Source organism: Astyanax mexicanus, chromosome 13, assembly GCF_023375975.1.
Source record: "Astyanax mexicanus isolate ESR-SI-001 chromosome 13, AstMex3_surface, whole genome shotgun sequence".
Lineage (NCBI taxonomy): Eukaryota > Metazoa > Chordata > Actinopteri > Characiformes > Acestrorhamphidae > Astyanax > Astyanax mexicanus.
In genome coordinates, this window is record NC_064420.1 from 28,277,044 (window position 1) to 28,298,739 (window position 21,696).

At 34.5% G+C, this 21,696-nt stretch overlaps 1 protein-coding gene across 8 annotated transcripts in view; it reads left to right on the forward strand.

The window, feature by feature from the left end:
• Window positions 1–21,696, forward strand: part of chl1a (cell adhesion molecule L1-like a) — a 148,987-nt gene that overhangs the window by 81,303 nt on the left and 45,988 nt on the right. For all 8 annotated transcript variants that reach the window (XM_049462757.1, XM_049462761.1, XM_049462756.1 and 5 more), the window contains exons 10-18: window positions 5,392–5,526; window positions 9,660–9,800; window positions 11,471–11,582; window positions 16,546–16,712; window positions 16,823–16,988; window positions 18,880–19,004; window positions 19,166–19,267; window positions 19,479–19,676; window positions 20,373–20,443. In XM_049462757.1, coding sequence (XP_049318714.1) covers window positions 5,392–5,526; window positions 9,660–9,800; window positions 11,471–11,582; window positions 16,546–16,712; window positions 16,823–16,988; window positions 18,880–19,004; window positions 19,166–19,267; window positions 19,479–19,676; window positions 20,373–20,443 — 1,217 coding nt within the window. The remainder of the gene's footprint in view (window positions 1–5,391; window positions 5,527–9,659; window positions 9,801–11,470; window positions 11,583–16,545; window positions 16,713–16,822; window positions 16,989–18,879; window positions 19,005–19,165; window positions 19,268–19,478; window positions 19,677–20,372; window positions 20,444–21,696) is intronic.

The window sequence follows — 21,696 nt, forward strand, 5'->3', positions numbered from 1 at the left end:
ACATGGTAAAGCTATACAACATGGTAAAACTATAAAACATGGTAAAAACATGGTAAAACTATAAAACATGGTAAAACTATAAAACATGGTAAAAACATGGTTAAAACATGGTAAAACAGTAAAACGTAGTAAAACATGGTAAAATCATGGTAAAACTATAAAAACATGGTAAAACAATAAAATGTTGTAAAATATGGTAAACATGGTAAAATAATAAAATGTGGTAAATACAGTAAAACATAGTAAAACATGGTAAAGCATGCTAAAACTATAAAAACATGGTAAAATATAGTAAAAATATAGTAAAATATAGTAAAACATGGTAAAAGCATGGTAAAACAGTAAAGCTATAAAAACATAGTAAAACATGATAAAACATGGTAAAACTATAATAACATGGTAAAATTATAAAAAACTTGGTAAAACTATAAAAACATGGTAAAATATGATAAATTATATTAAAAAAAATATGGTAAAACTATAAGAAACATGGTAAAAATATAAAAAAATGGTAAAAATATAAAAAACATGGTAAAACGATAAAAACATGGTAAAAATATAAAAACATGGTATTACCATAGTAAAACTATAAAAAAATGTTAAAATATTGGAAAACTTTAAAAACAAGGTAAAACTATAAAAACATAGTTTTTTTAAAAAAAACCTAGTAAAATATGGTAAAACTATAAAACATGGTAAAGTGATAAAACATAGTAAAATTATAAAAAAAACATGGTAAAAATAAACAACATGGTAAAAGATGGTAAAATTATGAAAACATGGTAAAACTAAAAAAAAGATAAAATATGGTAAAACTAATAAAACATCGTCAAAACTTGGTAAACTATAAAAATGGTAAAACGTGTTGAAAACATGGTAAAACATTTTGAAACCTAGTAAAACAAGATAAAACATGGTTAAACAATAACATGTGGTAAAACATGGTAAAACATGGTAAAACATGGTAAAACTATAAAAACATGGTAACAACATAGTAAAATGTAAAACATATTAAAACTATAGAAACATGGTCAAACATGGTAAAAACATGGTAAAACTACAAAAACATGGTAAAAATATGGTGAAACTATAAAAACATAGTAAAACAAAGTGAAACTATAAAACATGGTAAAAATTTAAAAACATGGTAAAACATAGTAAAACACAGTAAAACATGGTAAAAACATGGTAAAACTACAAAAACATGGTAAAACTACAAAAACATGGTAAAAACATGGTGAAAACTTGGTGAAACTATAAAAACATAGTAAAACATGTTAGTAAAACAGTAAAACATGTTAAAAACATAGTAAAACATGGTAAAACATGGTGAAACTAAAAAAACATGGAAAATTTTAAAAACATAGTAAAACACAGTAAACATGGTAAAAACATGGTGAAACTAAAAAAAACATGGTAAAAATTTAAAAACATAGTAAAACACAGTAAACATGGTAAAACATGGTGAAAACTTGGTGAAACTATAAAAACATAGTAAAACATGTTAGTAAAACAGTAAAACATGTTAAAAACATAGTAAAACACGGTAAAACATGGTAAAACATGGTAAAACATGGTGAAACTAAAAAAAACATGGTAAAAATTTAAAAACATAGTAAAACACAGTAAACATGGTAAAAACATGGTAAAAACATGGTAAAACTTTAAAAATACAGTAAAACATAGTAAAACATGGTAAAACCAAATAAATATAGTAAAACGTGTTAAAACATGGTGAAACTATAAAAACAAAGTAAAACATGGTAAAACTACAAAAACATGGTAAAACTACAAAAACATGGTAAAACATGGTAAAACTACAAAAACATGGTAAAACATGGTAAAACTACAAAAACATGGTAAAACATGGTAAAACTACAAAAACATGATAAAACATGGTGAAAACATGGTGAAACTATAAAAACATAGTAAACATAGTAAAACATGTTAGGGTGATTCTCATGAAGACCTTCACATTAACATAAAAAAGTTTTTCACCTCATTGCAGCATTTTTTCAAGTTGAGAAGCTAAAATAGAATGTGTATTTTACTATATTAATTATTTTTTCATATAATTTTTTTAAATAGAATTTTATTATCATTTGAATCTTATATGATCCAGAATAATTCTCATTACCGTTACAGTAAATGACGAAGCTAGATCAACGGTTCAAAACATTTTTGATGATTAATTTCATATTTCCACAACATATTCCACCAACTTAACAGCACAGTCCTTGACAATTACTTTGATCTTTTTTATTTATTTATTTATAGTTAAGCAACTCTCATTACCGAAACAACATTTGTAAAATATATTTTAATGTTTTAATTAATGGAAATGATTTTAGAATATGTTTGATCAAAAACTCATGTGGACAACAGGTGAGGGATATACTATAGTAAAATGAAGAAAAGTTATGATAAGATGTGAAACATTTTTAAAAAATTAACATTTTAGATCCATAACGGTAATGAGAACACAATAAAACGGTAATGAGAATTAATGTAACGGTAATGAAACTTAGTTAAGGCAATTGTGTAACAAAACATGTAACCAGAAAAACAAGCAAATTTCAAGAAACTCTAGCCTTGGCTGCTGCCTTCTTGCGTTCAATCTCTGTCAGTCATTAAAAAAAAAGAATATAACCATTAGACTAATCAAAAGAGTAAAAATATCAATGACAGTGTTATAAATTATTTATATATATATATTTATATATATATATATATATATATATATATATATATATATATATATATATATATATATAATGAATTACCATAAATGATCAAATGAGATGCTCTTGGCTAATTTCACAAATAACTTAAAATGCTAACATGCTAACAACCTTTAACTTTGCCAGATGTCAAAGCCTTATATTGTGATAATATTCATGAAATAATTTATTTTTTATATTTTTTAAAGTAATGAGTATTAAACCATAACGGTAATGATAATAAACAGTGTAACTGAGGACAGTTTTATCAATATTAACACAGATTTCTCAAAGGGAGAGAAGAGTGACCAACTGACCTTATCTCTATTTTGAAGCTTGTGTCTGAAGTGATGCATCATGGGATAGCTGATCAATTTAAAGGCACAGTGTACTTTTTATAGGGGGTGAAATCATGAAACGGTAATGAGAAAAAATTTGTTCGGACACAGTTATTTTGTTTAAAATCAAGAAAAAAAAATATTTATATTATGTATAAATATATATATTTAAAATGACTTTACCCTATTTTATTTATTTTATATGCTTAGTAATTTTTATATGGTTTAACTTAAAATTAGAAAGAAGGGATACGGACACATAACGGTAATGAGAATTTCTATATATTTTTTATTTAATTTATATAAAAATAATTTTATATGATGATGAAAACAATTGATCCATACAGTACTCCCTATTTGCTTTACACACAATATCAGAGTTTTTATGAATTAATTATTGATTTTAAAAAAATGGTCATGGACATGTTCCCTGCAGCTTCATGAGAATCACCCGTTAGTAAAACATGTTAAAAACATAGTAAAACACAGTAAAACATGGTAAAACTTGGTAAAAATATGGTAAAACTACAAAAACATGGCAAAACTATAAAACGTGGTAAAAATGTAAAAAACATGGTAAAACTATAAACACATGGTAAATTATGGTAAAAACATGAGCTAGGGCTCAGTGAAGGTGCAAATAAAACTTACAGACTATAAGTTGCAGAGCTGCACAGGAGCAAGAAGTCTCACTGCTTAAATGAACACAATGAATATGTATACAATTTAAACATGCAATTCATATTATAGAAATAGAAATCAGTCTTGTAGAAATATCAACATGTCCTAGAATTGCTTGTAATTTTTACACATATTGGTCTGATAGTATTTTTAACATCAGCTCTAAAGATCTTCATTTTTAAGATAAAATAAGTCATTAATTCATGCTTGTGTTCTCGGTGCTGGAAACGTGTACAAATGAGAACTATATGTGTAGCAGGAACACAATGGGGTTATATAGATTTTAGCTTGTGAACTACTGAAGTAATTACCACCTTTATAGATTTAAAAAATTCACCCTTTAAAGATCATTTATCAGCCTATAAACCTGAAGGAAGGGTGTGAAGATTAAAACTAAAGATCAGGGAGCGTCAGAGGTCTCAGTGTCTAGATGCAGTGATTCATGATCTGACAAGCTCTGAATAAAACTGGTTTGTATGAGAAGATGACAGATAAACATGTAAGAAAAAGATAAACATGTAAAAGCATGTCTGAGGGTTGGCAAAAGTATTAGTGTAAAGATACTGTATTATTTTAGGTCAATTAGATCCAGATATGGATTATTTTAGGGACAAATTAATAAAGAATAGTGTGTGGTTTGGTTATTAAAGCAGGATTATGTAGTATTTTTCCCTCTGGCTTGCTGAAACTTCAATAATAGCCTTAGAGAAGAGGGCTGTATATTGCAGTATATAAATACCTTCATAATTGTGTGCATTACTGAGTAAAATCCTGGAATATTACTCTAGCACCTAAGCCTGCATTCTTTTTTTGTGCTTTTTTTTTACTTTCTTGGTTCTCTATCGTTTAGCTTGTTAAATGTATTTGAAAAGCACGTCCTGTAAGCTCAGGAAATGCATAATAATTATTATCAGATTTAAAATATTAACAGGTTGTATTTTAATAGGTTTCAAGCTGCATTTTTGTTGCTTTATTTTTTTCTAAATATACAGTTTCTCTGATTTTCCAAAAAAAAAAAAAAAAGTCATTTAGAGCATTTATTTGCAGAAAATGAGAAATGGCTGAAAAAACAAAAAAAAGATGCAGAGGTTTTAGACCTTAAATAATGCAAAAAAACAAAACAAAAACAAGTTCATATTCATACGGTTTTAAGAGTTCAGAAATCAATATTTGGTGGAATAACCCTGTTTTTTAATCACAGTTTTGTGTATCTTGGCATGTTCTCCTCCACCAGTCTTACACACTGCTTTTGGATAACTTTATGCCACTCCTGGTGTTAAAATTCAAGTAGTTCAGCTTGGTTTGATGGCTTGTGATCATCCATCTTTCTCTTGATTAAGTTCCAGATGTTTTTTAATTTGGTAAAATCAAAGAAACTCATAGTTTTTAAGAGCTGTAAATATGCAGGAGAATAATTTAGTTACTTTGTTACTGAGCAAATTAGTTAGTGCTGTGTGTGAAACAGAAAATGAAGATACATTTAAGGTGTTAAATAGAAAATAGTTCATGAAAACACTGTATATGTATCAATTCTACCTTAAAATTACAATTAAACTGTTTTAGGGTTAAGGCCTCATTTTCACTGATGTACACAGGATGGCAGTGTTGCTCTAGTCGGCACTGTGTTATAAATAGTCCCTCCTGTTTCACAGAACCTCCTCGCTGGGTCAAAGAGCCGGTGAAGAGTCAGGTGGTGACGATTGGATCTGATGTTCACATCAAATGTCACGCTGCAGGCAAGCCACAGCCCACCGTAAAATGGATGAGGAACGGCAAACCTTTCCACGGTGAGTTGAACCCCCACACCAGGCTTTTAAGATGTCCTTAAGTTTTATGGCATTTGGCAGACCCTCCTATCCAGGGCAATTTACAGTTTTAATCAAGTTACAGAGGTGCAGTAGGTGCATATATATAACTAGAGAATCCTCAGAGACTTTTGTTGGTTGTATTGCTTGTCTGGGCAGGGAATTAAACCTTATTTTTTACATGTAGGACAGAAGTGTTGATCACTAGATAAAAAAATAAAAATAAATAAATAATAAAAAAACGGTTATTGGCCATTCCACACTGAATGGGAGCCATTCCCCAGGAAATGACATGTATAAATGTGCACACAAAATAAAAAATAAAATAAAACACATTTTATTTTTAAGCATAGTGTTTTGTACATTGACCTAATTGCAAAGGTAAGATATATAATAAAAAAAATAAATAAATAAAAACTACTTAGAACATTGAAGAAATAGTATTTGTTACCGGTCCCCAGTCTCTAAATATAAGCTTTACTAATTAAATATGAATATTAAAATCCTTGTTGTGACTCAAAATTCACTCTATGCTTTAAAAAACTCTTTTTTCCAGAAAAAAATACATAATTTTTAAGTTAAAATACAAATTTTAGTTGTGTCCCTGGCTTTCACTCATTCCTGTTACGTAAAATATTACCCTATCTGACACATCTAGAACATTTCTAAGAATCACATCTACAACAGGAAGTGACATCAGCTGGTTCTTCTGAAGATCATGGGAAGACCAAAATTATTTTTTTTTTTTTGGTCTGTATATTTTATCGTATTGTAACTATTGTGACTAAGAAGGTCATTCTCAACATTCATTCCTGTTACTTTAATTAATTCTTAATTCTAATTCTTATTTGTTTATTTAAAAAAAAACAAATTTTGGGAATATAGCTAGAATGTGCTTAGTGTCCTCATGCTATTAGCATAGCCACAATTTAGCTATTTTTTTTTTTATGTTTTTGGTAATTTTATGCTAAAAACTAATTTATTTTACTTTAATTGCTGTTACTCTAAACATAAAAAGTAACAGGAATGAGTTCCAGTAACAGGAATGAGTTCCAGTAACAGGAATGAGTTCAAGTAACGGGAATGAGTGCCAGTAACAAGAGTGAGTTTCAGTAACAGGAATGAGTTCCAGTAACAGGAGTGAGTTCCAGTAACAGAAATGAGTTTAAGTAACAGGAATGAGTGCCAGTAACAGTAGTGAGTTCCAGTAACAGGAATGAGTTCTAGTAACGGGAATGAGTGCCAGGAACAGGAGTGAGTTTCAGTAACAGGAATGAGTTCCAGTAACAGGAATGCGTTCAAATAATAGGAGTAAGTTCCAGTAACATGAATGAGTACCAGTAACAGGAGTGAGTTCCAGTAACAGGAATGAGTTCCAGTAACAGGAATTAGTTCAAGTAACGGGAATGAGTGCCAGTAACAAGAGTGAGTTCCAGTAACAGGAATGAGTTCTAGTAACGGGAATGAGTGCCAGTAACAGGCGTGAGTTCCAGTAACAGGAATGAGTTCCAGTAAAAGGAGTGAGTTCCAGTAACAGGAATGAATTCCAGTAACGGGAATGAGTGCCAGTAACAGGAGTATGTTCCAGTAACAGGAGTGAGTGCCAGTAACAGGAATGAGTGCCAGTAACAGGAATGAGTTCCAATAACAGGAGTGAGTGCCAGTAACAGAAAAGAGTGCCAGTGAGTGTAATAAATATAACTAATTTAAACATGCAGTCAACCATTTCTTTAAAATAAAGACTTTCTTAAGAGAAAATCCAAGGAATGAGTGGATTTGCTTTTAAACATGCTTTTTTAAAGTCACATGAGTTTTGTAACCATCTTCGAATTAGAAACCTTTTCCAAACCCTGTAAAAAATTAAATAAAGCTGCCCAAAAAATAAAACAAATATACAACAAGCAAATGGCACCCATTCGGTGGAATGGCCCCTATATAGTTTAACACTTTTTGTTTTTGATTTATGGATAATGACTTTTACTGGCTTTGCTGGAGTCCTAAAACTTAAAAATGGCTTTATAACCTTCCAGACAGTAGGGCTGCAAATAATGATTATTTTGGTAGTCGACTAATCTGATGATCATTTTTTCGATTGGTCGATTAGTCAACGATTATTTCTGCCATGTCCTCCATCTCTAAAAACAACAAAAAAAGAGCTAAACATGAGATTTAGTGAGTAAATATGTCATCTGTTGTGTTTGGGAACTTTTGGAGACTGTTACAAATGAACGATTAATCGACAAATTTAAATAATCGCCATTGTCGATTATATTGACTAATCGTTGCAGCCCTACCAGACAGATAGAACTCTAATTAAGAATTAATTAATTAATTTCTTATTTGTTGCAAAATATCTTTGGATATTGGCATGATGTCTAGTATTCAAGTATCTTTTTGTCTACTTTGCTTTGTCTATTTAAAACATTTCTTGATTGAGAACAGGTGTGGCAGTAATCAGGCCTGAGTGTGGCTAGAGAAATTGAACTTGAATTTCTGAATTTGAATTTGACTAATATTTAAATCATTTGGATGATCAGAAATATTAAGAGTGACAAGCATGCAAAAAAACATCAGAACTACACAGTACATAACAAAAGATCAATACTGTTTTCTTATCTACATAATTCACAATAGTTTCTGTTTAGATTTTTCTCAAAGTTTTTGTGATTGATTCTGTCAGGCCTATAAGACTGAAAAGCATATTCATGACACAGCTAGCAAATATTTAGCCAATATTTAAGCAATAATACATGAGAGGGAGTGCTATAGCGTGTCATATTGACACAAGCAGCCCAGCAGTGCCAATATTACACGTTATAGCACGACCCTCCGGTGTATTATTGTGATTATACCACAGTTCCATTGCCACTGCTGTTTATTGAAAGATTTTGAGTTAAACAGGATAAGAAAATGCGATCGGTTTGGTTATAAACACTACTCAAGATAAAATAGTTCCATAGCTGCTCTGCTTGTAGCTGCGCTGTAAGCTCTGCGTTATCGACCATTTCAGTCAAAATTGTGGAAATCTATGTTACTGTAAATAAACGTAAGTGCTTTACTCACCCTAATAAATGGATTTTAGGAGAGAAATCTGTGTAGATTAAAGTCCAGTGCTTGTTTGACTGAAATATTATTATTATTTTTTTTTAGAATTAACGTTTTGTTTACTTCGGCGCCCCCCAGCAGCAAGATCTGCAAAATTACGAGGTCTTAAGAGTCCACCTTACATTCAGCTTAAAATACCCTATATTAACTGGAAAATATATGCACTTAAGCTTTTATTTTAATAATAACAACTCTTAAGCTGATATTGGAGGCTGATAATGTGTGTAATAATGTGTTGCGTGTTTTCGAATCGCTGGGCTTATTTATTTGTGGGGCTGTGTCTTTCCCTGCGCCGCCTATTGGAGACATGGCGTTTCTGCACTGTCTAGATAGATAGATAGATACTTACTATACAAAGAAAAGAGCTATCTGTAAATGGAGCAGTGCAGTAGATGTTGCTAATGGTCGTTAAATAATTAACAGAGCAAAGTACAAGGTGCAATGACATTGATTATAAAAAGTGACTGATGTGCCATAGAAATATAAATATAAATATGCATATGTTACAAAATAGTTCTGAGAAGTGAATATGTGAATACCCAAACATGAGTAACTGTACTTGAAAGTAAGTGAGGTTGGGGAAGTGATAGTGTAAAAAAAAAATGAACTAAGTGGTTGAACTATGGGATCTAGAGCCTCTCAGTGGTGTTTAATGACATTGCATTTGGTTTGTATTTGGCTTGTAAGTGCTGCATCTTTGCTAGGTTACCTGTATGTGGTGGATTAATACATGAAAAGCTTCGGTTACAGTGCATTATTGGCTAATAATGTCACTCATGAAACGCCTCCCAGCCATTTAAATTGCAGGGTCAGAACTAACTGTGGTATAATTTGCAATAATTATCTGCTTTTTTTTATTTAAATAACAGGGACAATACACATTATTCAACATCATTATTTCATAATGTAAATGTGCCAGATTTAGCCAGATGGCTAATTTTCACTTTCTAAAGATGAACTACAGTACAGTACATGTCCAAACTTAACCAACCCCAACTTTTCCCTTCCAGATCACTCCTCATCACACAGCACAGTGCAGGGTGACACCATAATGCTTCTCCGGGCCCTGCCGAATGACAGTGCAGTGTACCAGTGTGAAGCCTCCAACCCACACGGCACCTTGTTGGGCACTGCTAATGTCATGGTCATGAGTGAGTAGCTTGTAGCCTACACTGCAGCAGCCGGGTTCCGTGTACAGTGTACCTAAATTAGATGCTAAAATAAGCCCCTTTCACACACTCGCACTAGCACAGAACTTTTATGGACTTTACTTAGAGGAGCCGGTCGAGTAAAGGCCAATATCTTTACCCTGCAAGCCTAGTGTAAAGTCTATACCTTTAACATATAGGCCCACATTTTACTTATATACACAACAACTGCAGTTATCTCCCATTTCAGTTCTCTCAATCAATTTCATAGTCCCTAAAATAGAACCCTGTGGGTCTCCACAAAAAGTGCAAGTTCTCAGTAGTTTCTGTAATATGATAAATTACGATAATAAATCGGTTTGGGTAGTGTCCCAGACCCAGTTACGGTCTAATTAGAAATTTAATTGTGAAAAACAATTGGCATAGCATTTTAATCCAAGACTAGGCTTAATTCATGTTTGGGAAGCAAACCCAATTTTTTGGATTTACATGTGTGAAAGGGCAACTCTGGATATACAGCTATGAAAAAAAATAAGAGACCACTTTACTTTTTGAATTAGTTTCTATGATTTTGCTATTTATATGTATATGTTTGAGTAAAATGAACATTGTTGTTTTATTCTATAAACTACAGACAACGTTTCTCCTAAATTCCAAATGAAAATAGTGTCATTTAAAGCATTTATTTGCAAGAAAATTATTTTCATAAAGTTTTAAAAGTTTTAAAATCAATATTTGGAGGAATAACCCTGGTTTTTAATCACAGTTTTCATGCATCTTGGCATGTTCTCCTCCACCAGTCTTACACACTGCTTTTGGATAACTTAATGCCTGCACTCCTGGTGCGAAAATTCAAGCAGTTCAGCTTGGTTTGATGGCTTGTGATCATCCATCTTCCTCTTGATTATATTCCAGAGGTTTTTAATTTGGTCAAATCAAAGAAATTCATTATTTATTTAAGTGGTCTCTTAATATTTTCCAGAGCTGCATAACAGGAATTTTATTAGCTGAACTTTAATCAAGCTGACCCCAAGAATAAAGGCTGTTAGTATATTTAAGGATAACAAGAGGGTTAAGAAATTAATTATTAATTCTGGAAGTTACAAGCACATATGTCAAATGTAAATTTGCTTTTTGCTAATTGATCTAAAATTCAATCACTTTGATTCATTTATTCATTTATAACTACTAATATTTTTCCATTTTCATTTTTGGCATCATGACAGAAGTGTGAAGATTTTTCTAAAAGTTCCATGACAGGCCTTTTCATCCAGTCATCTAATCTTTCATTACAGTATAATGTCGATGCTGACATGTAATTATATAGGGTTTTTAGCAGCACTCACAGTTGACATGAAAGCAGAAGAGCTTGTTTGTGTAATAGCGTGCGTGTGTGCATGTGTGTGTGTGTGCGTGTGTGTGTGTGTGTGTGCTCGTGTAAATAAGTGCTCTTGCTACACACTGTTTTGTTGCTTTTCATCTGGCTCATTTCTGGCAGCGCATTCTTTTATATGTTAATAGCTTTCTCAGCACTTAATTGTGGCGCTGATTGCGTCTTACACGGCCTGCTTTCAAACCGCTTCTTCGCTGAAAGTGGTCCATATGCTGCCTCTGCTGTTTGATGTTCATCCACTTGCAAAAAAAAATGACTAATGGTGTCTGCTTCATCCTAGATCATCCTCCTTTGATTCTGACGAAAGATTATCAGGAGTACGCCACTGTCCGAGGGAAGAACGTCACGATGGACTGCAAAGTCTTTAGCTCTCCGTTAGCTGCGGTTGAATGGTCAGTGTGATGCGCTCACGAAAAAGAAAAATACTCACCAATTCATCTTTTTATCCATCCACGCCTTGCTAAGCTTTTTCGTTTTCTTTAGAGTATTGGACGACTTTGTCTGTAGTGACTAACAAGCCACGAGGGATTTTACATTCATTTACATATCAAACATATCAAACTGATTACTAATTCTTCCCTTGTAAGCACCATTAAAGAATGAAGCACCAGCATTTGAACTTCGTACTGGAGTTTTCATATTTGATCTTATTGGCAACCGATGTACCGCCACCATTGACCTAAGAAGTCTTTGTCTAGAGAATTCCTAATGATTTGAAAGTCAAAAAGAATATTTCACTTTAGTCTGATTCATTTACCATCCCTGAGGAAACTTACAGCTTACATCATGACTCTTAATTACAGTAGAAGTTTTAATGTTTTAAGTGCACTTAAAATTCTTTAATTGTCTCAAACATTTGCAGTGCCCCTTATAATCCAGTGCGTCTTATATAGTATACAAATTCTACCAGTCAGGTATTAAGGAGCAGTAAAGCCACTTCGCTAAAGTACAGCGTAATAAGGGTGAGTTTTCAGAGAAGTTTCTCCAGCACTAAGGCTAGGTGCAGCAGCATTAGCCGCCAACTGCAGTGCTAGCTCTTTCGACGTTCAGAGGTTTGCTGTGTTAAAACAAGCCACATGGGACGAACCGCTAGCTAGCTGATAGCACTCTGGGTTACCAGAACACTCATGGTTTCTCAGTCTAGTGCTATCAGGCGGCATTTTCTGTACGTCCTGCCAGCACTTTGGTTAGCGGCTAATGCTAATGCTGCTGCACCCAGCCAGAGTACTGGAGAAACTTCCCTGAAAACTCACTCTTAGACAAAATACTGGAAATCTAAATTTATTGTAAATAAACTGAAGCACTTTACTCACCCAAATTAACAGTTTTCAGGAGAGAAATCTGTGTAGATTAACATTCAGCTTATGTTTGACTTTTAAAGAAATGTTTTTTTTAAGAATTACAGTTTTGTTTATTTAGGCACTTTCCCCATCTTACCCATTGGAAGGGAAACATGGTGATACCCTTGCTCACTTCGATGAAGGCATCCTTACTATGGCTGCTTATTGCATCTTATAATCTGGTGCGCCTTATAGTCTGAAAAATACGGTAGAATTACTAATTATCTAAAGGAACTGGGAGTTGGAAATGAAAATTACCCTCAGAATTAAGTATACAAATAGACTTGGAAGGTCTATTGTTTTTTAAAACTGTTATAATTCCAGCTATATAGAGATGAATAGATGTCCCTAAAACATTCCTTAACCCTGATAAAAATAATTAATTTGGTTTGATTATGTTGTTTCTGCACTGATCATATAGGGGGATCAGATTGGGTCTGATTTTTGAGGAGGTTTATGAGTAAACACAGACTGCAAATATTAAAAATTATTGGCTACCATTTGGATAATGATAAACAGAGAGGTGAAAAACTATAACCCCTATGCAGGAAATGTTGGGAATATTAGAGTTTCTTTCATTCAATTTTTATTTGTTTGCAGACCGTATGAACCCAAGAACATGATTTGGTGTAAAAGCAAAGGCTGACAAGAGGTTGAGACTTTGAGGAGCAAATATGGATGTCCGATTAGTCAGATATAAGATAAGATAAGATAAGAAAAGATATGAACAAAGACAATTAAATAAAATCTAAATATAATCTGTATATTTATATTTATTATCTCTATCTGTAGATAATAAATAACTAACTAGTAAATAAATAACTACTATCTGTAGTTATAACTACACATAGTGAATGCAATAAATAAATAAATAAATAATTAAGCTTTACAACAATGAATGAAAAATGAGTGAATAATTCATGGGTTTGGTGTTTTCTTCAATAATAACACTGATAATATTAACAATACTTGTTTCTACACTGATCATATAGGAGCACTTTGTAGTTTGATAATATAGATTGTAGTTCTGTATCTGTTTCTCTTTATGCTTTTTTTATTATCCTCCTTTCACCCTGTTCCTCAATAGCCAGGACCCCAGAGGACCACCAGAGAGCAGTTATTAGTATTTGAGTGGTGGATCATTCTCAGCACTGCAGTGAAACTAAGTAGGAGTGTCTAATACTGTAGAGTGGAGGTCAGTGAGTGAACACAGTGTTTAAAAACTCCAGCAGCACTGCTGCTGTATCTAATCCACTCATACCAGCACATCACACACTATTAATATTCAGTGTTACTGCAGTGCTGAGAATACTGTTCCACCACCCAAAAAATAGCTGCTAATCTGTGGTGATCCTGTTGAGTTCTGGCCATTGAATAATGATAAGAAGAGTGACAGGAGAATAATAAAATACGCAGAAGAATCAGAAGAACGAAGCCCTGCAATTCTAAAACTAAAGCAGTCATAAGGTATGGTAAGTGGAGCTGAAAAAGTGGACAATGAGTGTAGAAGCAAGGTGTATTTATAGACTAATGTCATGGCTGATTGGTCTATAATTGCGCCAACGCTTTTACAAATGCACAGAATACATTGCACTGATTTTGCCTGGGTTAAGAAGTGTTTTATGCACATCACTTCAGATTTTATTGCTGGAATTATCAATTTTGCAATAAGCATTAGACCTCCCTATGCCATCAGTGTACTTAGTCCTGACTGCCATTTCCATTCCCAATCCTGTACTTTCAGATGATTAGTAATTGTATTAAAGCCGTGCGGATCTGCACAACTTAGCACTTCAAAACTTTTCGGTGCCTACAGAACAGTGCCTGGAACTGCTCTTAGTTTTATACTCGTGAGCCTCTCCACTTACATTAACTTACCTTACCTGCGTCACTTTGTTGCATTTGAAATGAAAAATGAGGATCTTTACAACAGTGCTCTAAAAACTGTGCAGTGTTGAAGACAAGTAAAGGTGTGGACAAAATCAGTCAGATGTACAATGGTGCAAAAAAGTGTTTTGCCCCTACAGATGTCTTTTGTTTTTGTTTTTTGTCATACTGATTTTTTTCTGATTATCAAACAAGCTTTAATCTCAGACAAAGAGAACCTGTCTAAATATAAAACACACTTTTTTTTAAATTATACATTTATTTACTAAAGGGAAAAAGCTATCCAAACCAATCTAGACCCGTGTTAAAAACTTGGTTGGGCCACCATTGGCAGCAACAACTGCAATCAAGATTTACAATTAACTGGCAATGAGTCTTTCACATCTCTGTGGAGGAATTTTAGCCCACTCTTCTTTACAGAATGATTATAATTCAGACATACTAGAGAGTTTTTAGCATAAACTGCCTGTTTAAAATCATGCCAAAGCATCTCAATCAGACTTTGACTAGGACACTCCAAAACCTGTATTTTGTAATTTTTTTAAGCTGTTCATAGGTGGACTTGTTGTGTTTTGGATCATTGTCCTGCTGCAGAACCCAAGTACACCTGAGCTTGAGGACACGAATTGAAAGCTGGACATTCTCCTTTAGAATTGTCTGGTAAACAGCCAAATTCCTGGTTGCATCTAATACAGGAAGTCTTCCAGGTCCTGAAGCAGCAAATCAGCCCCAGACCCTCACACTACCACCACCATGTTTTACATTTAGCGTGCTGTTCTTTGTCTGAAATGATTTGATGATGTGTTAGTTTTACACCAGATGTAACAGGACAGACATCTTCCAAAAAGTTCCACTTTTGTCACGCCAGTCCAAAGAATATTTACTCAAAGTCATCAAGATGTTTTTTGGCAAATGTGTTCCGTTATTTTTGTCAGCAGTGGTTTTTGCCTCTGTTTTGAACTCTCCCATTGATATGGTCTATATCTCTATTTTATTATTGAATTATTAACTCTGACCTTAACTGATGCAAGTGAGACCTGCAGTTCTTTAAATATTGTTCTTGGTTCTTTTGTGACCTCCTGGATGAGTTGTCCATGCCCTTTTGGAAATATTTTGGTCAGCTGGCCACTCCTGGGAAGGTTCACCAGTGTTCTATGTTTTCTCCATTTGTGCATAATAGCTCTCACTGTGGTTCACTTGAGCCCCAAAGCTTAAGAAATGCCTTTATAACCTTTTCCAGAATGATAGATGATCAGTGACTTTGTTTTCTCATCTGGTTTTGAGTTTAATAATGCTTCATGTTGTCAGATAGGATCTATTTAAGTGATTTCTTGATTCTACAGGTCTGGCAGTAGTCAATTCTGGTTGTGGTTAGTAGTGAAATTTATTTGGATAGTTTATTTTCCCCTGATAAATGAAATAATCATTTTAAAAGTGCTTTTTTAAAATATTCACTCAGGTTATGTTTGTCTGATATTGAAGTTTAATTAATGGGTTTGGTGTTTCCTTCAATAATAGCCCTGACAATATAGAGACAATATAGTTAATCTCTTTGTAAAGCTTTCTTTTTTAAGAACCTCTTCTCAAGATGATTATTTATGATCTATTTCTTTTATTCACTCTCCGTCGTCTTATTATTAGAAAAAAAAAACAATTGTTGCTTTTGTGTCGATTAACAAAACACAAGCCATTTGGGATCTGTATTGCCATCTCAAGTAAATTAAATGTGTCAGTGTGGTTTATGAAAGACTTTGCCACAAATTATCCCTGTTTTTTGTTTTTATTCAGTGTATCTTTTATGTAATATATGAGTTCCAACTACTACTAGAAAGCTTTCATGGATTACCTTCATTAGTCCTTTTTTTGAAGCAGCGTTTACCACCTTATTCACCACTCCAAGCTCTGCAGTTGTGGAGAGGCTTCATAGATACTCCAGGGATTTGACAGAAAGCAGCAAGGGGGCACAGGTCTGTCCTGAGGGGCGAGTGCTGAGGGATTTTTCAAATTTAAAACTGCACGTCTGACCAAAATGCACCTCAAAATCCCGTAACCTGAAAGTTTAAAACTAGGTTATTCCCCGAGGCCGCAGGTTTAGGAAACAGTGAGCAGTTGAGTGTTTGTTTTGTAGGAGAAGGGAAGACCCAGAGGGATCGGTGAAAAAAGAGAGATTCTCTATCCATGAAAACGGCTCGCTTCAGATTCACCCAGCCGAGGCAGAAGACATGGGGAAATATGTGTGTTTTGCTACAAACTCAGAGGGTAGCTCAAGTATCAGCGCAGAACTTTTTATAAAAGGTAAAAGATTTTCTTTCTATATCAACTTTTCTTTACTCCCCTCTCTGAAACCCTGTGTGTTGACTGATACATGTGTCACATTCGGTTAAAAAAGGGTTCTTTTCTGACAGATCCGACCAGAATTGTGGCCCCTCCTCAAGACATGAAGGTCAAAAGAGGGTCTACAGCAAGGCTGGAGTGCCGGGCTGAGTTTGACCAGTCACTCAGTGAAGATTTTGATGTTTTTTGGCAGAAAGAAGGGGAAGATATATACTCTAACTTCACTGAGGATTCAGGGTGGGTAGCAAAAACTTTATTTTTCAGTCATAAGAGGATTCACGTTTACAGGGCCCTATTTTAGCGATCTATAGCACACCAGTCAATTGCACTAATTCCAAATCTTTAAAATTGAAAATGAAGGGCTTCGAATGGTTCAAGTCGCTATACTATATACTATTATTCTGAGATTGCTGGTTTGCATCCCGGTCATGCAGCTTGCCCTCAGCAGCCAGAGCCCTGAGAGAGCATGACTGGTCCTGCTCTCTCTGGGTGGGTAGACAGCTCTTCTTTCCCTCATCACTCCAAAGGGTGATGTCGATCAGCACAAGGCTGCGTCTGTGAGCTGATGTATCAGAACCGAGTCGCTGCGCTTTCCTCCGAGCGCGCTGTGATGCTACTCGGTAATGCTACGTGAGCCACAGTTTCAAAAGAGACAGTGGCTGACCTCACATGCATAGGAGGCGGATACAGTGGCTTGCAAAAGTATTCATACCCCTTGAACCCCTTTCCACATTTTGTCACATTACAACCACTAATGTATGTATTTTATTGAGATTTTAAGTGATAGACAAAGCCAAAGTGTTGCAAGCACAGTAAGTGTGAAGTGGAACGGAAATGATACATAGTTTTCAAAAATTGTATCAAATAAAAATCGGAAAAGTGTGACGTGCAAAGGTATTCAGCTAAAACCCCTAAATAAAATCCAGTGCAATTCAACAAGAATGGAGCAGAAATGTCAGTCTCTAAATGCGCAACTTACAGTTGTAATTGCAGTGAATGCTGGCTCTACAAAGTATTGCTATAGGGGGGCTGAATACTTTTCAGATTTTTATTTGATAATCATTTTCATTCCAATTCTCTAGGGCTGTGAATCTTTGGGAATCCCACAATTCGATTCAGAATCGATTCTTGGGGTCACGATTAAATTTTTTTCCGATTCTTTCAAATCGGTTGGATTTCTTTTTCTTCATCCTCCATACTTTAATGGCGCCACAACAAACACCGTAACACGACACTACACGCCTCTCTGTAAAAACTTTCCCTGTCCTGTTGCTGCTGTCTTGCGACACTCACCTAGCTTTTTAACTGTACTGCGGAGCTTTTTAACTGTCCCGCGGAGCTCAGCTACTGTCGCGCCGAGCTTTTTAACTGTACTGCGGAGCTTTTTAACTGTCCCGCAGAGCTCAGCTACTGTCGCGCGGAGCTTTTTAACTGTCCCGCAGAGCTCAGCTACTGTCGCGCGGAGCTTTTTAACTGTCCCGCGGAGCTCAGCTACTGTCGCGCCGAGCTTTTTAACTGTACTGCGGAGCTTTTTAACTGTACCGCAGAGCTCAGCTACTGTCGCGCGGAGCTTTTTAACTGTCCCGCAGAGCTCAGCTACTGTCGCGCGGAGCTTTTTAACTGTCCCGCAGAGCTCAGCTACTGTCGCGCGGAGCTTTTTAACTGTACCGCGGAGCTCAGCTACTGTCGCGCGGAGCTTTTTAACTGTACCGCGGAGCATTTCAACTGTCTCATGGAGCGTTTTAACTCCGCGCGACAGTAGCTGAGCGCCGCAGTACAGTTAAAAACCTCCACGCGACAGTAGCTGCACCCCCAAAAAAAATCTATTTTTTTTTTTATGAGAATCGATTCTGAATCGTTCAATGTTACAAACGCGATTCGAGCACTGATGAGAGTTACATAGGGTTAATGTATGAATCCATACGCTGTTGAATTAACTCTAAAATTTGAACTGTTGTGGTAGAGTTATTTTAACACTATAGTGAGTGGGACCATATGTTATGTAGGACAGTGTTAAATTTACACTCTTACAGAGGTTATTTAACAATGTCGGTTTGCTGTCTAACAGAGAGAAAATAATTGAGAAAAAAAGGGATAGAGTATGAATTAAGATCTGCATCATTCACAGATTCCACATTAATGGGGGGCTGCTGCAAATCTTCAATGTAAGCCACAACGATAAAGGACTGTACACGTGTATCGCCAGAACATCTCTTGATGAAGATACAGCAACTGCACGGGTAACTGTTCTAGGTAGGTGCTCCGGTAGTCTCTCATAATTTCTATTTTTGACTTCTAATTTAGTCCAATGAGCCAAATTTACAGTGTTTGTGAAGCCATTGGCTGTTGGTTAGTCCAACAAAAAAATTACGCAGTTTTTTTTTTAATTATCTGTAATTTGTAACGTGGTTTAGATGTTCCTGACGCTCCAGTGAATTTGACGTTGTTGGATCACAGAGATCGTAGTGTGAGGCTTCACTGGATGCCCACCAGGGACCATAACAGCCCTGTAACAGGTAACACGCCGGATCCTTCCTGCACTAAATTATTTATCCAAAGCACACATCTACAATGATAATCCTCCTCCAAGCTTGCTCTTTCTAGTCACAGTTATTTGACTGCTGAACAGCACTCCAGCCTCTCTCTCCCCACTGGGACCGGCTACAGTGTATATAGAGCGTGTCTGGCGCATACCGAATGACTACAGCATTTTCTATTCATGAGCAGAATACATCATCGAGTATGAGGAGAACCACTGGGAGCCGGGGAAGTGGAGGCCACTTCTACGAGTATCTGGCAACCAGAACTCCGCGCCGCTGTCGCTATACGGCCACATTAACTACCAGTTCAGAGTCACCGCTGTCAACGCCATCGGTACTGGACGTCCCAGCAAACCCTCGAAGAGATATAAAACTCCTTCTGCTGGTAGGAAGAATGCTTTGATTCTCTCTTAGTATCTAGTACATACTATATTATTCCTTTAAAAAAAACATTTTTTAAACTTTGTCAAGCTGATAATAAAGGTGGCTGAAATCTACATCGATATAAATCATAATAATCTGTAACATACAGCTCTGTAAAAAAATTAGAGACCACTTCTATATGAGTAAAACATAAAAGCATTTTTTTTTGTTTATTCACAAATACAATTATTGTCATTTAAAGCATTTATTTGCAGAAACACAAAATATACAAAGATTTCAGACAGTTCATGTTCATATTAATATTTTAATAGTTCAGCAATCAATATTTGTTGAAATAACCCTGGTTTTCATGCATCTTGGCATGTTTTCCTCCACCAGTCTTACACACTGCTTTTGGATAACTTTATGCTTTTGCACTCCTGGTGCAAAAAATCAAGCAGTTCAGTTTGGTTTGATGGCTTATTATCATCCATCTTCCTCTTGATTATATTCCAGATTTTTTTTTTATTTGGTAAATTTAAGGACACTCATAATTTGTTGTAAAGTGGTCTCTTATTTTTTTTTCCAGTGCTGTATCTCACAATGTGACAAATATTGTTCATAGATAACAGATTTATTGTTGCAAATGTATTGTTTGTCATTTATTGTATTTACTAGACTGTGGATTTAATCATTTCTTTTTTTTCTTTTTTCTTAGCTCCTGATAGAAGTCCTGACAATATAAAGATTGAGGGTCATTTACCTCAGCAGATGGACATCACTTGGGAGGTAAACAGACTATACAATTATAATAATGTGCAAAATCAGAAAATGAACTTAATTACCAGTCCAAACCATCATTTAGTGCAATTATTTATTTTTATTTAATAAAAAGCATATATTTCGGAGAGGATATGTTAGATAATATTGTAAATGTGTATCTGTTTTGTGCAAGTAAGAGCATTATGAGTGTATATATTAGACTTAGATTGAACTTTCCCAACTCTCACATAATGCTAAGTTTAACTTGCACTAAGTTTCATAAAAAGAACACAGTTTACACTTGCATTTCTGGACAACTGAAACTGAAAGAAGCATGTGAACTGATGCTAATGATGAGAATTATTGGAAAATGATTACATTTTACACAAATATGACTTATTTAACATTAAGCAGTTATTTTGGTTATTTTTGTTCACTAGAGTTACGTAGTGCAGTTATCAGCATGGAAAACCCAAAAGTAGCAATGACACAAACACTGTTCTCACTGTAAAGGAGTTTATAATACCCTCAAAATCACTTTCAAATTCCACTTTAGACGCGCTTAGAGCAAATGCCAATGTACTACACTGCAAAAAATCCATTGCCAAAAACTAGACAAAATCTATGTAGATTGAGATGTTTATGCTTATGTTAAGCAAAAAAAAAAGGCAATGGGTTAAGCTCATTTTTCTTAGTAAGATTTATTATAACAAGCAATCGCAAAGTGTCAAAATGAATGTAGTAGCACCTAAATCAAGCAAATATAACATTTTTTTGGCTTACATTTGGACACAAGAAATATCTTAATAAAATAACAATAAAATAACTTGACTGGTGACTTTTGTGCTTATTTTAAGTTTAAACTACCTAAAATATGGTGAAAATTCTAAGTGAGTCTGATTAAGATCATTATTCATACACTAGGCAAAATAATCATACACTTATACAATGCTTAGTAAGACAAAAACTCTTATCAGACAAAAAATAAGATTTATTGCCTTGAAATTTAATAATTTTACTTCCTAAGATTTAATTTTTTGCAGTGTAAATAGTGCCATAAAATGTAAACAGGGAGCCATGTCAGACAGCCACAGTGTTTAGATTTTGGACTTTATGGCTTTATTCATTGTATATTGCCTCACTAGACACATTAAACTGCTCCTGTCCGAGTAGATCAACCCATCGCCTGTGGAAAGGCCAAATAATAGGCTGTGGATTCATATTGTGAGGGGTTCTGATTTTTTTAGCCTTAAAAATGTTGTAAAATGAACTACAGCATC